The 18,546-nt window shown below is 41.9% G+C and overlaps 1 protein-coding gene across 1 annotated transcript in view; it reads left to right on the top strand.

Moving 5' to 3' along the window:
• Positions 1-18,546, top strand: part of Adgrv1 (adhesion G protein-coupled receptor V1) — a 579,866-nt gene that overhangs the window by 555,560 nt on the left and 5,760 nt on the right. The window contains exons 88-89 of the mRNA XM_087635923.1: positions 12,066-12,254; positions 15,871-16,048. Of these exons, the coding sequence (XP_087492049.1) occupies positions 12,066-12,254; positions 15,871-16,048 (367 nt within the window). The remainder of the gene's footprint in view (positions 1-12,065; positions 12,255-15,870; positions 16,049-18,546) is intronic.

Genomic DNA, 18,546 nt, shown 5'->3' with positions numbered 1-18,546 from the left:
GTTAAAATGTTATCCCCTTTACCCCCTCTCCCATCCCCCTTCTCCCTCCCCTGCTTCTATGAAGATGCTCCCCCTCCCACTCCTACCCACCCACTCCCACTTCAACACCCTGGCATTCTCCTACACTGGAGAAATGAGCCTTCACAGCATCAAGGGCTTCTCCTCCTATTGATGCCAGACAATGCCATCCTCTGCTACATATACAGATGGAGCCATGGGTCTCTCCACATGTACTCTTTGGTTGGTGGTTTAGTCCCTGAGAGCTCTGGGGTCTGGTTGGGTGGTATTGTTGTTCTTCCTACGGGGTTACAAATCCTTTCAGCTCCTTCAGTCCTTTCTCCAACTCCTCTATTGAGGTTCCCCTTCTCAGTCTGATGGTTAGCTGCAAGCATCCTCATCAGTGTCAGTAAAGCTCTGGCAGAGCCTCTCATGAGACACCCATATCTGGCTCCTGTCAGCAAGCACTTCTTGGCATCAGCAATAGTGACTGGGTTTGGTTTGGTGGCTGCTTATGGGATGCATCCCCAGGTGGGACAGTCTCAGTATGAGCTTTCCTTCAGTGTCTGCTCCACTCTGTCCCTGTATTCCCTTCCGTGAGTATTTTGCTCCCCCTTCTAAAGGGACTGAAGCATCCACATTTTGGTCTTCCTTCTTGAGCTTTGTATGGTCTTTGAATTGTTTCTTGCTTGGTCCAAGGTTTTGGGCTAATATCTGCTTATCAATGAATACATATCATGTGTTTTCTTTTGTAACTGTTACCTCACTCAGGATAATATTTTCTAGTTCCATCCATTTGCCTAAAAATTTCATATAGTCATTAATTTTAATAGCTGAGTAGTCCTCCATTGTGTTGATGTACTGCATTTTCTGTATCCTTTCCTCTGTTGAAGGACATTAGGGTTCTTTCCAGCTTCTGGCTATTATAAATGAGGCTGCTATGAACATAGTGGAGCACGTGTCTTTGTTATATGTTGGAGCATCTTTTGGGTATATGCTGGGTCCTCAGGTAGTACTATGTCCAATTTTCTGAGGAACCTCCAGACTGATTTCCAGAGTGGTTGTCCCAGCTTGCAATCCTACCAACAATAGAGGAGTGTTCTGCTTTCTCTGTATCCTTGCCAGCATCTGCTGTAACATGAGTTTTTGATATTAGCCATTCTGACTTGTGTGAGGTGGAATCTCAGAGTTGTTTTGATTTGCATTTCCCTTATGACTAAGGATGTTGAACATTTCTTTAGGTGCTTCTCAGCCATTCGATATTTCTCAGTTGAGAATTCTTTGTTTAGTTCTGTTCCCCATTTTTTTCCTTTTTTTTTATTAACTTGAGTATTTCTTATATACATTTCGAGTGTTATTCCCTTTCCCAGTTACCGGGCAAACATCCCCCTCCCCCTCCCCTTCCTTATGGGTGTTCCCCTCCCAACCCTCCCCCCATTGCCGCCCTCCCCCCAACAGTCTAGTTCACTGGGGGTTCAGTCTTAGCAGGACCCAGGGCTTCCCCTTCCACTGGTGCTCTTACTAGGATATTCATTGCTACCTATGAGGTCAGAGTCCAGGGTCAGTCCATGTATAGTCTTTAGGTAGTGGCTTAGTCCCTGAAAGCTCTGGTTGCTTGGCATTGCTGTATATATGGGGTCTCTGTTCCCCATTTTTAAATAGGATTATTCGGTTCTCTGGTCTAACCTCTTGAATTATTTGTATATACTGGATATTAGCCCTCTATCAGATATAGGATTGGTAAAAATCTTTTCCCAATCTGTTGGTTACCATTTTGTCCTATTGAGAGTGTCCTTTGCCTTACAAAAGCTTTGCAATTTTACGAGGTCCCATTTGTCAATTCTTGATCTTAGAGCATAAGCCATTGGTGTTCTTTTCAGGAAAATTTCCTGTGTCTATGTGTTTGAGACTCTTCCCCCACTTTCTCTTCTATTAGTTTCAGTATATCTGATATTATGTGTATTGCAGCAAAAATTTAAAAAAAGCGACAGAGCCAGTTCCCGCTCGTAGCCTGGCAGTCACTAGTTCCAGCTCCAACAGGCTGCTGGAACCAGAGCTGCTTTATCTCAGGTTAGTATCTCCCCTGGTGGCTCTCTGCTAGCCATGAACTCTCTGGTTCCAGCTACCTGGTAAAATCATGGTTCTAGAAGTCCAGCAGTGACTGGCCTATCAAGGCTCCCTGCCATGGACTCTGCCCACACCCCCAGCAACCCCCTCTCCATAGTTAAAGTATAAACTCCCAACTACCTGGTAAAATCAAGACTCAACAAACTGTAACCCAACAATCATATTTATATGTTAAATTCTCAATACACAGTCCATCGCACAATAAACACAACCAAGTGACAAGGATATAAACCGCCCACCTGGATAGATAAATTGGCTTACGGAAATCCATCCCAGCTACCTTGGCAATTCAAGACCACCTGGATCTGGGTCATCCTTCCCCTCTCCATATTGATTATCATGCTTCCCCTCATCCTCTCTCCTTCCTAGACTTTTTTCCGTACCTATCCTTCCTTCTTATCCAATGATAGGCTTCATCTTATCCTGGACCTGCCTTGCTGCATAGTGACATCATTCTACACATCACTCTTTCTGTTTAATTTCTGTTTGTAAAAAAAAAAAAACAAATCTTTTTTTCATCAAATATAAGCTGTGCACAACTATTACCAGTAGAAAATCATCTAGACAACTATGTTTTCTCAAAGTTAATTACCTTGTGTAGGCTGTGCGACTAATTAGCCTTCAACTACGTCAGAAATCTGAGAATAACCAAATATCTATAAACATGGGCAGCCTAACATGGCTTTCACAACTAAGACAGGTTGTGGAGAGAAATTTCCATAGCACAGTCCCCTGTTAGCAACACGTAAGAGCAAGTCTTCAGCCTTCTGACCCAGGATCATCTGACAGACTTTTAAAATGCAGAAATCTAGAAGGGCTGATAATTCTGTCTTGGCAAAAATTGTCAGTCGACTATTTTGCATAAGATGATCCTTTTTGGAGAGTATTATTCTGTAGGTGAAATAGACAGTTTCTGCCCAGTGGCTGCCTAGCCACAAAATATTACTTCACCTGGAGGTAGAGATGTTCAATTTCTCATTAAATCTACCAAAATGGAACTGTTAGGAGCAGATATGTCTCAACAAAAGATAAATAACTTTAAATGTCATATTTTGTAGATTTCTGACTTTTTTGAAAACCTATCTATCGACATAAGGTAATCTGGACTGTTGTCCATTAACTCTTCTCAGCTATTTCTGATGAGAATATTTTAAAAACACCCTAATGGTGAACTAGGAGCCATGAATTTGTTGTTTGGCCCCTAATCCCTATGTTTAATCAACTCAGAAGTTTGTAATGGCATCAATAGAAGGACTGGGTCCAAACCTTGTACTTTTAAAATGTTTGTAAGAAATAAGTTCTATACCAATGTAAAGATATGACTTAGCTCAATTAACAAATGAGATTATGGCTATACAAATCAATTCTAGCTAATTCCTCCCTGTTAAAGTGTGACCGTTTCTAAATTCCTCATAAAACAACCTTAGAATAACCAACCACTTTCAGCCCCCCAAAGTTCAGGAAATCGGGTGACAATTCTTCAATGGCTTCTTCAAGCTATACATGAGCGTTGAGATATCTTGGGGGGCAGGGGGTAGTAGAGGGTAAGGAAAATGGAGCGAATGTTGTAGCCTGACGTGTTTGTCATGAATAGACCCAATTGAAAGTCCTTAAGATCAGGAATCCAAGCAGGTACATTCTGCAATATACAATTCTCAAGACAAAACTTAGAATCAAGATGCCTTTTTGTTTGATTTTCTTGAACTTAATTCTTCAGGTGGTCTCCCTTTATCAAATCTGATCAGTATAACTCTGGAAGATTTCCAAAACCTAATCAGCCTTTTTATAAACACAAAGACAAAACCTTCCTTCCAAAATGTCATGTTCTTTAGTCTGTAACCAAAAAAGCTTGTATCTTGCACTCTCTCCCAGAGGAATAATATAACCACAAAACACAAAATCCATTATGAAAATTAAAACAATTTTTAAAAAATTAAGTAAGCTAAACAATAGTATATGAGCTTGTTTAGGCTTTTCTAATCTGTCATATCAGGAAATTAACCCTAAATTCTCATGGAGCCCACGTTAAAAGAGCATGAGCTTCCTGCTGTGGTAAATATCAAAATGACCACAGACTCTTGCTAGCTGGCATCAGCGAGCCATATCCTTAAGGGGATAGTTCATAAAACAATTTGATCATTCTTTTACTAATACTAATAACAACGAGTAAGCAACTTGTCAAACTAAGATTTTAGCCCAAAATACATCTGTTAAGCTCTCTACCTCTCTACCTAGAGCCTCAGTCTGCTAATTAGTCTCTGGAGTCAGTGACTAATTTTCCCTAAGTTCTAAACCACAAGTGAAAATCTCCACGTGATTCAGGTAGACTCTGTAATATCTTTTTCTAATTATAAAATCAAATTTAATCACATTTCCATTAATACCTGTAATTAAGAAACAGTCAACTTGTCAAACCAGGATTTTAACCCAAAATTCCTGTGGTGCCCACATTAGAAAGAATATGAGTATCCTGTAAGACTTATTAGAGCATTATATCTCTATACCATCTATCTGTTAAGCTCTCTACCTGGAGCCTCAGACTTTATTTATTAATAACTCTATAAGATGTGTCTGTATTCACTCTGCCTGGTATTAAAGACTTTTATTTATTAATAACCTTTCTAACTGGCAAATATCACCACTCTCTACTTGGAGTCAGTGACTAATTTTCCCTATCTCGGTTATGAACCGTGGATGAAAATCCCTCTGTGAGGCAGAGTCCGTGGCATGGAGGCACAATACACCAGCTACTGCTGGATTTCTAGAACCATGATTTTACCGGATAGCTGGAACCAGAGAGTACCCGGCTAGCAGAGAGTCTCCGGGAGAAATACTAATCTGAGATAAATTAGCGATAGTTCCAATGGCCTGTTGGAACTGGAACTAGTGACTGCCAGGGTACATACAGGAACCGACTCTGCTGCCTTTTTACTTTTACTGCAATATATGTGGAGGTCCTTGATCCACTTGGACTTGAGCTTTGTACAGGGTGATAAGAATGGTGTGATTTGCCTTCTTCTACATGCTGACCTCCAGTTGAACCAGCACCATTTGTTGAATATGTTATCTTTTGTCCACTGGATGGTTTTAGCTTCTTTGTCAAAGATCAAGTGACCATAGGTGTGTGGGTTCATTTCTGGGTCTTTGATTTTTTTTCCATTGATCTACCTGCCTGTCTGTGTACCAATACCATGTAGTTTTTATCCCTATTGCCCTGTAATACAGCTTGAGGTCACAGATGGTGATTCACCCCACAATTCTTTTACTGTTAATAGTTTTCAGTATCCTGACACAGGGCTTTTGAACCTGAAAGCCCACCTTCAGTGACACACCTCCTTCAACAAGGCCATACCTCCTCCAAGAAAGCCGCCCCTTCTAGGGAACTGGAATTAAAATACATGAGCCTTGGGGGCCATTCTCATTCAAACAAACCACCACACTGACTCAGGAAAAAAAAGAACCACAAAACTTATTTATAAGCACGCCGGAAAGACCCAACAATTTAAGAACAGTGATTAAGAGCACTGGTTGCTCTTCCAGAAGACCTGGGTTTAATTCCTACATAGTGGATCACGACTGTTTGTAACTCCAGTTCCAAGGAATCTAACGTTCTCCTCTGGCTGGGGATGGTACATCAGTATATTTACAGGCGAAATGCACCCTATACACACAAGAAAAATAATTTGTAATTATTTGATATGTATTTATAGGGGCTATCCTGGGCTGGGAGGGGCGGGGTGGAGCAGGCAAGAGAAAATAGAAGGAACAGGAATGAGAGCAAACAAAACAGATGAAAATATGGAGATGTCACAGAAACCCCAAATTTGTATAATTATTAAGTGTTAATACGCCAGGCAGTGGTGGTGTATGCCTTTAATCTCAGTACTCAGAAACCAGACTCACATGGGTCTCTGAGTTCAAGGCCAGCCTGGTCTATCACATGAGTTCTACGACTACACGGAGAAACCCTGTCCAAAAAACAAATAAACAAACAAAAAACCAAAAACTCAGTGTGATGATGTTAATAAAAAAGCGCTTATTCCACAATTGAATGGAAGTAGTACAATCTAGAGTTTATAATGTTTTCACTTTTGTCATTTACTAAAAACATTCTTTTCTCACACAATTTACCTTGACTATAGTTTTACATTCCTCTACTCCTCCCAATCCCTTCCAACTCCCCCTCTGCTCTGGTTCCACTTCTCTTCTGCCTCTCATCAACAAAGAATAGGCTTCTAGGAGAAAACGATTTGAGAATTTACTACCTAAGTACGACATTAATGCCATTTCTACCTTCCTTCTCCTCCTTCCAGATCTGCCATGTCCTTTCCAATCACACTTTATGCTTTAATTATTTTTACATATGGGCATTTACAAATACAAACTACTGAGTTCCTTTGGTGTCACTCCTGTGTACAGTATTCAGGGATGACCACTTGGGATTGCATAACCTATCAAGGGGCTCATCCCTAGGAAAAAAAAGTATTCCTGTCCTCTACTTTTTCTCCCAAAATCTAGCCTCTTTCTGTGCCTGTGAGTTCTACTGCTACCCGTTCCTCCATCCTACCACCCAGTGTGATTTGCATTTTAGAAACTTCCAATCCAGTACTCCTGGACTTTGGGGCATCAGCTGTTTGTATTCATGTCACTTTAAGAAAACTTAATGTATAGTTTTTCTCTCTTGTCTGACTCCTAGGACAGACACCTGTCTAGATCTCCCAAGTGCAGGCCTGCCATTCACCAGAGCCAGACATTCCTGAAACCAGCTTTTTCCCAGCCATGAGTCCTGAACTGAAAGTCCCTAAAATGAGAAGGCATTCCAGCAGAAGTTGACGGAGCCCCCAGTACACAGTAGACAATGTTGTGAGAAGTGTCTGAGTAATAATTGCCCTCTAAATGTCTAGGTAGCAGGTACACTGACCAGCCAACAATCCTTAGAATGAACTCACATCTTTCCTTTCCCTGTTGGATACGCAGATTAAACTGCAGATCTTATTTAAAGTATAAACTAAGAAGATCAATTTAGAAAATCAAGAAAAGGACTAAAAAATGAAGAAGTTAAAGATGTGATTCTTAACCCCCCCCATGTGTGTGTGATTGTGTGCGTGTGTCTGTGTTTGTATGTGTGTAATTGTATGTGTGTTTGTGTGTATGTATGTGTATGATTGTGTGTGTGTCTGTGTGTGTGATTCTGTGTGTGTCTGTGTGTATGTGAGTGTGTGTAGGAACCCTGTATTTGTCCTTCTGATTTTGTCATTGGCCCAGAGTCTATCTTCCTTGCTGCCAAGTAACTGGTGATTCAAATTGCAGCAGGTCAGAACCCTACAGCAGTTCCAAAGCAGAAGGGCTCACAGTGGCTTCCTCTGTCTGCCAAGGGACAAGAGAAAGCATAAAGCCTTTGGGGAAAAGTAACCCACAGAAAGGAACAAACCTAGCCCCAGTAGAAGGGTCAGAGGCAGGAAGGTTAGCTCAAAGCAGCAGCTCCCAAGAGGCACTCACCAGAGGAGCCCAGGACTGCACCCCAGTCCTGGCCACGTGCTCCTTCTTCCAGGAAGACACGGTCTGTAAATGCACATGAAGTAGAACGCAGTAACCTGGAGAAGAATCTTAGCAAGCCACTACTGAATTGGTCCACCTACAGTTATAAACAACTCACAGGAGGAAATCTAACCTCTGTCCTTACCCCTCCCACCCTAACATGCACCTCTGTCCTTACCCCTCCCCACCCTAACATGCACCTCTGTCCTTACCCCTCCCCACCCTAACATGCACCCCTGTCCTTACCCCTCCCACCCTAACATGCACCTCTGTCCTTACCCCTTCCACCCTAACATGCACCTCTGTCCTTACCCCTTCCCACCCTAACATGCACCTCTGTCCTTACCCCTCCCCACCCTAACATGCACCCCTGTCCTTACCCCTTCCCACCCTAACATGCACCCCTGTCCTTATCCCTTCCCACCCTAACATGCACCTCTGTCCTTACCCCTCCCCACCCTAACATGCACCCCTGTCCTTACCCCTTCCCACCCTAACATGCACCCCTGTCCTTACCCCTCCCACCCTAACATGCACCTCTGTCCTTACCCCTCCCACCCTAACATGCACCTCTGTCCTTACCCCTCCCACCCTAACATGCACCCCTGTCCTTACCCCTCCCCACTCTAACATGCACCCCTGTCCTTACCCCTCCCACCCTAACATGCACCTCTGTCCTTACCCCTCCCCACCCTAACATGCACCCCTGTCCTTACCCCTTCCCACCCTAACATGCACCCCTGTCCTTACCCCTTCCCACCCTAACATGCACCCCTGTCCTTACCCCTTCCCACCCTAACATGCACCCCTGTCCTTACCCCTTCCCACCCTAACATGCACCCCTGTCCTTACCCCTTCCCACTCTAACATGCACCCCTGTCCTTACCCCTCCCCACTCTAACATGCACCCCTGTCCTTACCCCTCCCCACCCTAACATGCACCCCTGTCCTTACCCCTTCCCACCCTAACATGCACCCCTGTCCTTACCCCTTCCCACCCTAACATGCACCCCTGTCCTTACCCCTTCCCACCCTAACATGCACCCCTGTCCTTACCCCTTCCCACTCTAACATGCACCCCTGTCCTTACCCCTCCCCACTCTAACATGCACCCCTGTCCTTACCCCTCCCCACCCTAACATGCACCCCTGTCCTTACCCCTCCCCACTCTAACATGCACCCCTGTCCTTACCCCTCCCCACCCTAACATGCACCTCTGTCCTTACCCCTTCCCACTCTTGCCTGCTGATGACAGTTTAGAACCATGGTCTCTGGTTTATTAATTACTTCATGGTTTCCACCTTTGAGTCAGAGACTATATTATAAACAAACAAACAAGGTAACTAAGAGCTCTAAGCATTTCTTCTTACTTTCTAAGAACTCGCAGTTCAATAGATTTCTTTAGCATCCCAAATGTCGGAGCTTAAGAGAGCCTAATTGTAATGATGCCACCTTGTCCTGCCCCACGTCTGGAGCTGCAGAGTGGCAGGGCTCCATATGGAAGCCTGAAGTGTCCCTCAGCCAGGAGCCTTTAGAGCTTGATGAAATTGGAGAAAGACCTCAGAAGAGGGTCCAACACAGCCAAGCCACATTCCACCTGTTCTAGCCACTTCTTGTTAAACTGGTGACCTGAGGCGTGGGGCTGGCAGACATGGTGGAGAGAACTCCCTTTGCTTGCTTCACACTGAGCATGCTCCTGTCTCCGTGGTTAAACCTCTTTGTCCCCTACTACCCACAAGGGAACTCACCGCCCTGTGACTCCAGTTCCAAGGGATCCAAGAGTCTCTGTGGGTTTCTACATACATTTGATGCAAAGAAATTCATGTAGACAAATAAATAATAACAAATAAGAAATGAATAATAAATAATTCTTTAAAAATAGAGTTATGAACATGTATAATCCTTTACACTAGATGATTTCATTTGTGGTTCACAGAACACTGACTAATAAGTTTATATCTGGATCAAAAGAAATACAGGATGGACCTTAACTTTATAGTCAATCCAGCTGTAAATAAATTAAAGACTTTTAAAGCATTTTCATGATTGTAGGAGGACCACGAAAATAATCAAAGCAGCAACTCACAGACACAGTTAGCTTCCCTGTAAACGTGCTGTCTGTAAAAGGCAGGAAGAATAGAGAGCGGGTGTGTACAATGCTTGGTAGGGGTCAAATTTTGTTTACTTTGTGAGCAGTATGAGAGCAGGAACCATGCACACTTTATCCTTACATCCCAGGGCCTGGCAGTGTAGACTGTGAGCGTGCAACATTGTGCAAACTGAGAATCTAGGTGCTCCGTTGAAATCCCTGCACACAACACTGGTGGGACCTTGCACACGGGGTGCAGTACTTGGAAATGGAACTTGTTTTTACTGCGAGGTCAGAAACCTCCACAGATGAGTACTTTGGATAATGCAGGTCCCCTCTCTATATTTGCACAGCTTGGCCCAGACCAAGCGAAAGTCAATTTAAGCATAATCTGCATTTAAACATTCTTTCCTTTTTTGTTTTAACCTTGTTTGTGTTTCCTGGGGCACATCTGAAAGTCTCAAAATATGTGCCCTATGCTTTTAAGGAGGAAAACACTGCAGTGTTTGTGTGTAGCTATGCTCGGCAGGCAGAACGTTTCCTGGCGCACGAAGGGCTAGAGACGAAAACAAGCAGGAGAGAGAGTGCACGGCTTTAACAGATGGTCCTTAGAGGTGGGTTTTAAAGCATGGGGTCTGTTTCCTCATCCAGCTTTTAACCTGACACATCTCAACACTTACCATGACCCTGAAATAAATCAGGAGCATTTGCTTGACGTTTAAGGCTGTCACTTTAATTTTTTCCTGTTTTGTCTATTGCTGTGGCCAATGTAATTAGGTCACAGTCATGTGAGAAGTTAGTTGTATGAGAAAAAAATGTTGGATGAGCACTGGTGTTTTCAGGAAGACTTTGTTTCTACTCGTGCACACAGTATCATTTGTACTTGAAACAAATTCACTGGTCCTACATCATTTGGAATATTAATGTGCGCTCCAAAAGAACAGACAAGCCGGAATCAAAGGGAAGTGTGTGTGTTTCTGCTTGCTCTTATGTGGTGACTACAGCAGTGAAGGGTTCTGTTTTGTTTTGTTTTTGTATGTTTATCATGCACACCACTGCTTTTTAACATGCTTTCAGTTAAAGAGACCAGCGAGAAGGTATCAACCCAGTAGAAAGAGAAGAATCTTGACTGTTACTGTCCTCCAAAGGCAGCCATGTGTAGCACAGCACCTTGTCGTCTCAGTTCCTGTATGTAAATGTTGCTTCTGACTGCTGGGCCATGGCGAGTCCTAAGAGGCATGTTGCTGCTCATGACTGTCGGTAGAACTGCTTCAGTACGATAGAGATGGTAGAAACCAGGGGGACCCCGAATTTTGCAAAATGCTAACACTTGTTTATGTTTCTGGAAATGTTTTTTATGTTAGTTCTATCTAATCTTTAATTAGCTGAGTGTCTTCATTTTTTATATTTGTGGATTCATAATTTTAGTGACAGTTATTTACACTCAAATTTTAAACACCAAGAAATGTAAAAAAACAAAAAACAAAAAACCCACAATTTAAGGTATCTTATTGTCTAAATGAAACTATCAGAATCACCAGGCTTTGAACAGCAGTCATACAGTATAGCATATGTGGGGAACCTGAGGAAGCAGGGTGTAATGAGCCGAACACAAACAGAAGGGCAGAGTCCCTGTTTGTGACGGAAGCAGAGTAATTATTAAAAGCTTGAGTGTGTTGCGGGGAATTTGAAGGGCTGCTGGCTTTGAAGAGTGCACAAGATAGCTTTGTTGTTTTCGTGTGACATTTTTGGAGAAGCACTGATGAATGTTAACCAATTGGCAGAGTCCTTATGCAGTGAGTTGGTAAGTCACCTTACCCAGTCAGGTAAGTAGGTGAGATGTATACAGACAGGATGTCAATGGCAGTTGTGCCGGTCTTTCCAGACACACACAAGAAGAGGGGAATGCCACATCAGCTACTTAGACATCGAGGCAGATGAATGAAAACACTCACTTTGTAGAGGACAAGTTGCTTGCTTTCTACGTGTATACATCTAGATCTATACAGCTCACTAATAAACTTCTATAATTTGTTTTCATGTGTTAGGAAGGCATAGTTATTTATATATTAAGAAAATATGACTAGTGTGAGCCCACACTTTCTAAGCAGCACTGATGAGCATTTAGTGACTTTGAATTGCCAGGGACCTCTTCCCTGACTGCTAGCATACTCAGTCAGTCACTCCTGGATTTGGGTGAGCCCGGAGCCTCCTGGAGATGGTCAGATAGACTTTACACCGTGTTTATGGTTCAGCTGAGCTGGCCAGACTGCCTTTGACAAACTTACTAATGTTTTTTTTTTCCTTTTTATAGGGACTCTATGTTTTTGTGGTTTATTTCATTTTACACAATCAAACGTGTTGCCCTATGAAGGCCAGCTATACGGTGGAAATGAATGGTCACCCAGGACCCAGCACAGCCTTCTTCACTCCTGGGAGTGGAATACCTCCAGCTGGAGAGATGAACAAGTCTACCCAGAACCTCATCAATGCTATGGAAGAGGTGAGTTCCCCACTCATACCTCCATTTTCCTCCCTTACTTCCTGATCAGCACTCGCATTCTGAGTGTTAGACAGAAGTTATTGACTGACTTCTGAGTTCTTTCCCATTTACAGTATGATTTGAGGTATAGTAATTATGTTTTTTTCTGTCCTGTGAGCAATTTAGACCAGCTGTTTGTATTGAGAAATCAGAGAACAGCGCATCATTTCCTTTGAAAATCTTCAGAGCTCCTAATTTGATGTGATAGAGGTACCGATGTCTAAGAACTGCTCTTGTAAGATACTGTTCTTCCTAAAATCACACACGTGGCCGTCTTTATTTGCTTGTCCCCCATTATTTGCCTGACTTGACACTTCTTTAATCCCAACAAAGAGAAGAAAGCAAGCAGGGACTCTTTCCAATTTGAGTATCATCAAGCATTCTAAAACAAAGGCCCAGAGAGTGCTTTTGTGGCACTCCTGGAAAATCTAGGCAGGATTTCCTCCATAAAATCTGCTTCCCAGCGCTGGCTATATTATTCTGTCCATACACGTTTGATTTCCTGAGTCTGACTCACATGCCCTCCACCTCTGCCTTTTGGTGACGTATTAGAAGGGCCACTGTTTAGACTGAAAAGCACATGTGATCTGCTGAAGAAGAGACAGTGCTGCACAGCTCTCATAACTGTTCAGGTCGGGGATTTGCTCCACAGTCATTCCTTATGAAAGAAGCAAACGAGGAAAAGAGTATTTGTGTTGATTTTTAAAAAAAGATATTGGTATGAAATTAAGAAATACTTTCTTGAAGGTGAAATAGTGATAGGATGATAGGTAGATAAATAGATAATGATGGGTAACTCAGAGATAGGAGCTAAATAGAGATGCGATAGTTCCATCTCTTTGCTAGCAGATTTCATGATGTCATTGTTTTTAATAGTTGCATAATATTCTATTAGGTATATGTACCACATTTTCTCTATCCATTCTTCAGTTGAGGGACAACTAGGTTATTCTCAGTTTCTGGCTATTCCAAATAAAGCTGTTATGAACATAGTTGACCAAGTGTCCTTGTGGTGTGATGGAGCATCTTTTGGGTATATGCTCTAGACTGATATAGCTGGATCTTGAGGTCCCAATTTTCTGAGAAACTGAAATATTGATATTCAAAGTGGTTGTACAACTGTGCACTCCCACCAGAAATGAAGGAGGGATTCCCCCTGTTCCACATCCAGCTTGAGCTGTTGCTGGAGTTTTTGATCTTAGCCATTCTGATGGATATAGAGATCCACAAGATAAACATTAGGCAAAGCTCAGGGAACCTAATGGAAGAGAGGAAGGAAGGATTGAAGGAGCTAGAGGGGAGTCAGAAGGGTCAAGAAAACCCACAGAATCAACTAACCTTGGCCCATAGGGGTTCACTGAGTCTGGCCTAACCACCAGACAAGAGATAGACTTAGGTCCCCTACACATATGTAACAGATATACAGCTTGATCTCCATGTGGGACTACTAAAAGAGGAGTAGGGACTGTCTCTGACTCTGCTGCCTGCCTTCGGAACCCATTCCCCTAACTGGGCTGCCTTGTCTAGCCACTATATAAGATGAGCCTAGTCCTATTGTAAGCTGATATGCCAAGGTGGGTTGATAGCCGTGGGAGGCCTCCCCTTCTCTGAGGAGAAAGGGAGTGAGGGCAGGGGAGGGAAGGTGAGAAGGGGGGAGAGGAAGTACAGGAAGCTGTAATCAGAATTTAAAGTTAATTAATTGATTAATGAAAAAAGAAAAAGAGTTGTAATAGGCAGATAGAAATAAGTCATGGAGATAGATATGTAGATAGATATGTAGGTAGATAGATAGATGGATAGGTAGGTAGGTAGATAGATAGATAGATAGATAGATAGATAGATAGATAGATAGATAGATAGATAGATAATCTTTCTTCCCAGAAATACTTTTTGTCTTCTCTGCATTGTAGGATATAATCTCTTTCCTATCAGTCTAAAATTTAAGCAAATGATTATAATGCCACTAGTGTGTATAGCCTTTTAATTTGAACGAGAAAAATTTTTTTTCTGGAAGCTTTGTTTTTATTTGAAAGGATGAGAAATTTTTAATATCAAGAATTAGCAACTCTTAGTAGTAAATGTAAAGTAGATAAGTGGTAGTCAACGCTATAGGTAGGAGAAAAAAGATTTTGATTTAAAAGAATATATTTTAACCATTATATGGATAAGTTAAGAAAGGTATTTAAAATTTGAGATATGCCAGAGCCAGAGAGGTGACCTGGCAGTGAAAAGCACTTGCTGCTCTTACAGATGACCAAGCTTCAGTCCCCAGCACCTACCTGGTGGCTCACAACCATTTATGACTTGAGGTCCTGGGATCCCATGTTGTCTTCTGGTCTCTGTAGGGACCAGGCATGGACATGGTGCACATACATGTAAACAGGCAAAACACATAAAATAAAAACAAATAATCTTCAAATTTTTTGAAAAAGAAGATAGATATCTTTATTACTTTGAAAGATACTGAAAGTTAGCACTATGTTTACATGACAGATATTCTTAAAACTGAGTCATTTTATTATAATGATAAAGCAAGAGGAATATCTTAAGATCCACTGTTCTTGTTGGATGGTTACCAATTTAATGCCCGTTTCTTCCTATCTGTTTTTTGAACTGTCTTTCAGCTGTGCATGGCTGAATTAAAGTGACTAACACTACAGATCTAGTCTGCCATTCACCCAACCTCACTGTAAATGTCCCGTGGAAAAGTATGCTCAGAAGCTGCAGTATTGAGGAAGAAGTTATGTCACCGAAGAAAGTTCTAGATGCTTGAATTCTTAGTGACAATCATCTTGAGATTTCACCTTCTCTCTTCTCTTGAGTTTATTTCTATGGTCCCTGGTTTACTTTTCTCAGTCCGAGGTGTCCCTGCAGTCTCCTGGCATACCTTGCATCAGAAAGCAACAGCTGTTACCCTCTGTTCCTGGGCTGGAGCCATTGCTTGAGTGTCCCTCTGGGGTGTTGCACAACCGCATAGCTTAAAGTCTGTCTACATTCCTCGGAGGCTCAGAACTGGCCTGGAGCCAGCTGTCGAGGAGAGACTGTAGATATCTAAAAGTCCAGCCGGAGCAGGGAAGGCCAAGAAGAGAAGGGTTAAGGGCTCACTTTCCACTAACTGTGTTTGCCAGTAACCTAGAAAGACAGGAATACATTTAATCATCTCAGGACAGAGTTCTTTCTAAGCATTTGATCAAAAAACGAGGGATTTGGATAAATTCTGTTTAATTCAGTTCAGTATGTCCTTTGTGTACTGACACTATTTAAAATAGAGTTTAGATCAAGAGTTGGAGTGTCTTCTGAATTTCCTTAACATGCATTTTACAGAAAAAAATTAAGTAGTTTTATCTCCTTGTGACTCTAAGAAACTGTTTTCAACAATCAGACTATACTAACTCTAGGAGAGGCTTAATGTTATGCAGAACAAATATAACACACATGCTCATAGAAATAACTCAATGGACCATTCACAGGTTTTAATGAAGTGTAGAAATATACTGCAAAATTGGACTTCAAAATAAATATGTTCATTCATGTTATCAATTATTCCTTCCTTCTACTCTTACCCCAACCCCAAAAGGTGCCATCTGACTGGGAGAGAGTGTCCTTCCAACAGACCAGCCAGGCAAGCCCTGATTTGAAGACAAGTCCCCAGAATGGTGCCTCGTTTCCTTCTTCTGGGGGATATGGCCAAGGGTCCCTGATAGCAGATGAGGAGTCCCAGGAGTTTGATGACCTGATATTTGCATTAAAAACTGGTATGTATGAGACCTACACATGACATTAGAAGCGGCCATTCTGCGGGAATACTTTATGTCCCCTTCTATGAAGGTGCAGAAGCACTGTCACCCTTGGTACAGTTCCCTTCCCATGACCCAGTTCTGATCCCAGTCAAACCCAAGGATATCTTATTCTTTGCATAAAATATAACACAGCCTAAAAATAATTTATAATTTGCTTTTAAGGAAGAAAACAACATATTCTAACAAAATGTAAATATCTGTGTCTTAAATCTCAACTAGAACACCAAGATCTTAGAAAGTTAAATTCAGTATAAGGACACTCACTGAGGAATTTTGTTCTGATCTGCAAAAAAATGACATCATGTATGAGGAATGTTTGCCAGATACTTTTGGAAGCAATGGACATTGTATGTGTCTATAGTTTCCAAAGTGTCAGAATCGCATACTGTATTTCATTGGTGTGTGTGTGTGTGTGTGTGTGTGTGTGTGTGTGATGCATGCATATGTGTGAGTAGTATGTTTTCACTTAGTCTAGTGAGTAGTTCGTATACAGAGAGAAATAAGATCATCAAGCCCCCAGCTCAGGAGCACATCACCTAGAGATGGAGAAAGTAGGAAATCTGACTGAAGGCCACATCTCCAGGCAAAATCACTGATGACTACTGTCCTCTTTTGATCACACACACTAATGATGGTATGATCTTTCCACCATGCTTTCAAACACCTGAGTCAAACAAGGAGGGATGTTTTTCCCACTAATGAGTTTTAGAGGTTTCAGTATGTGGTCAGCAGCTTCCTTTGCTTTTAGGCCCATGACAAAGTAGAAACATCAAGGAAGTGCCTGAGGAAAGATGGTTACTGCCTGGCAACCAGAGTATAAAAAGAGTGTCGAGAAGGGGCCTGGGCCAAGGTGTCCTCATTCAAGCTGTGCCACCAGCAAACTGCTTCCTCAAATCTGGTGCCCCCTAGCATAATTCTAACGTCCCGGTACCCACTCAATTCCTGAAAATACCAGTGAATTACACTACTGACTAGGTTAAAGTGAGTCCATGTTATCTAATGGTCTTTTCAAATGACCTTACAAAAACCTGAGAGGCATACTTTGCTAGTAGCCTAGGTTAGCTCTCAGTCTGGTCAAACTGGGAGTCAAGATTGGCCATCACGGTAGTATAGATTACATGCTTCATTTGTCATGACTCTGTCATGAATCTTAAAAATACAATCATTAAATCATTTTAGAGTTTTTTCAAATTGTAGAAGCAGTTTTCAAACAGTTTCTTTCTGAGAAAAATTATTGGACTGTTGCTATTATAAACATGCCAATGAACTTAAAAAAAAAAAAAACAAGAAAATACATCCCCAAAGAGGAAGTTTTTAAATGCCTACTTTAAAATGTTTCAATATAAATTAGCTTGGGGGCTGGGGATTTAGCTCAGTGGTAGAGCGCTTACCTAGGAAGCGCAAGGCCCTGGGTTCAGTCCCCAGCTCCGAAAAAAAAGAACCAAAAAAAATAAATAAATAAATAAATAAATAAATAAATAAATAAATTAGCTTGATCTCTCTATAAAGGTATATTGCTTTGCTAAAATGCTTTTGTCCCGACAAAGTAAAACTCTTATATCTTGAGAATAACTCCAAAATCCCAGGGACTATATCTCCTCATTTTATGTTTCATATCAGGATCTCATAATTAAGAAATCATGAGACTACAATGTAGATCACTGCTTCCTGGTGTCTCCCTGTTCTCACACCCAGATACCACACGGCCCTCAAGCCCTTTTGAGAAGTAACACATTCCACTGAAATGAATAAGACCTCAACTCTATATACTCGACTGTTGTTGATGCTCATATGCCTGTGGGGGATGGGTAAAAACATGGGATACCTGTGTGGGGGATGGGTAAAAGCATGAGATCTAGGACTGCTGGGGAGGAAAAGGCAGGAGAGTTACGGAAGAATAAAATAAACAAATAAGGACGTTGCAGAGTTTTAGGATCAAGGGAGGAAACTATCTTAACTGAAGAATATGTAGAGTAAATGGAGAAGGAATGGAGGTCGGACTTTACACATTGAAATATGTAAATAAAACTTTCAGTCTTGGGCTGGAGAGATGGCTCAGTGGTTAAGAGCACTGACTGCTCTTCCAGAGGTCTTGAGTTCAAATCCCACCAACCACATGGTGGCTCACAACCATCTGTAATGAGATCTGATACCCTCTTCTGGTGTGTCTGAAGACAGTTACAGTGTACTTATATATAATAAATAAATCTTTAAAAAAATAACTTTCAGTCTTAACCGTGTGTACTGCTTCTTCATGGACAGCATTAGGGTGGAGTAGACAGTGGACCAAGTAGCCTTATACAGCCTCACAGGCACTTTGCTTGCACTGTTGGTAACATAGCAGCATAATTCTGCAGATGAATGTCAGTGAGCATCCTCCTTGAGCTCTTTGTAGTTGTTCCTCTATGGGACAATTCCCTGCCCTGATGTATCGAGAAAACTCTAGACGGTTC

This window comes from Rattus norvegicus, chromosome 2 (assembly GCF_021556685.1).
Source record: "Rattus norvegicus strain SHRSP/BbbUtx chromosome 2, alternate assembly SHRSP_T2T, whole genome shotgun sequence".
Lineage (NCBI taxonomy): Eukaryota > Metazoa > Chordata > Mammalia > Rodentia > Muridae > Rattus > Rattus norvegicus.
Note: the sequence above shows the minus strand (reverse complement) of the source record. Positions and strands in the feature narration are given on the sequence as shown.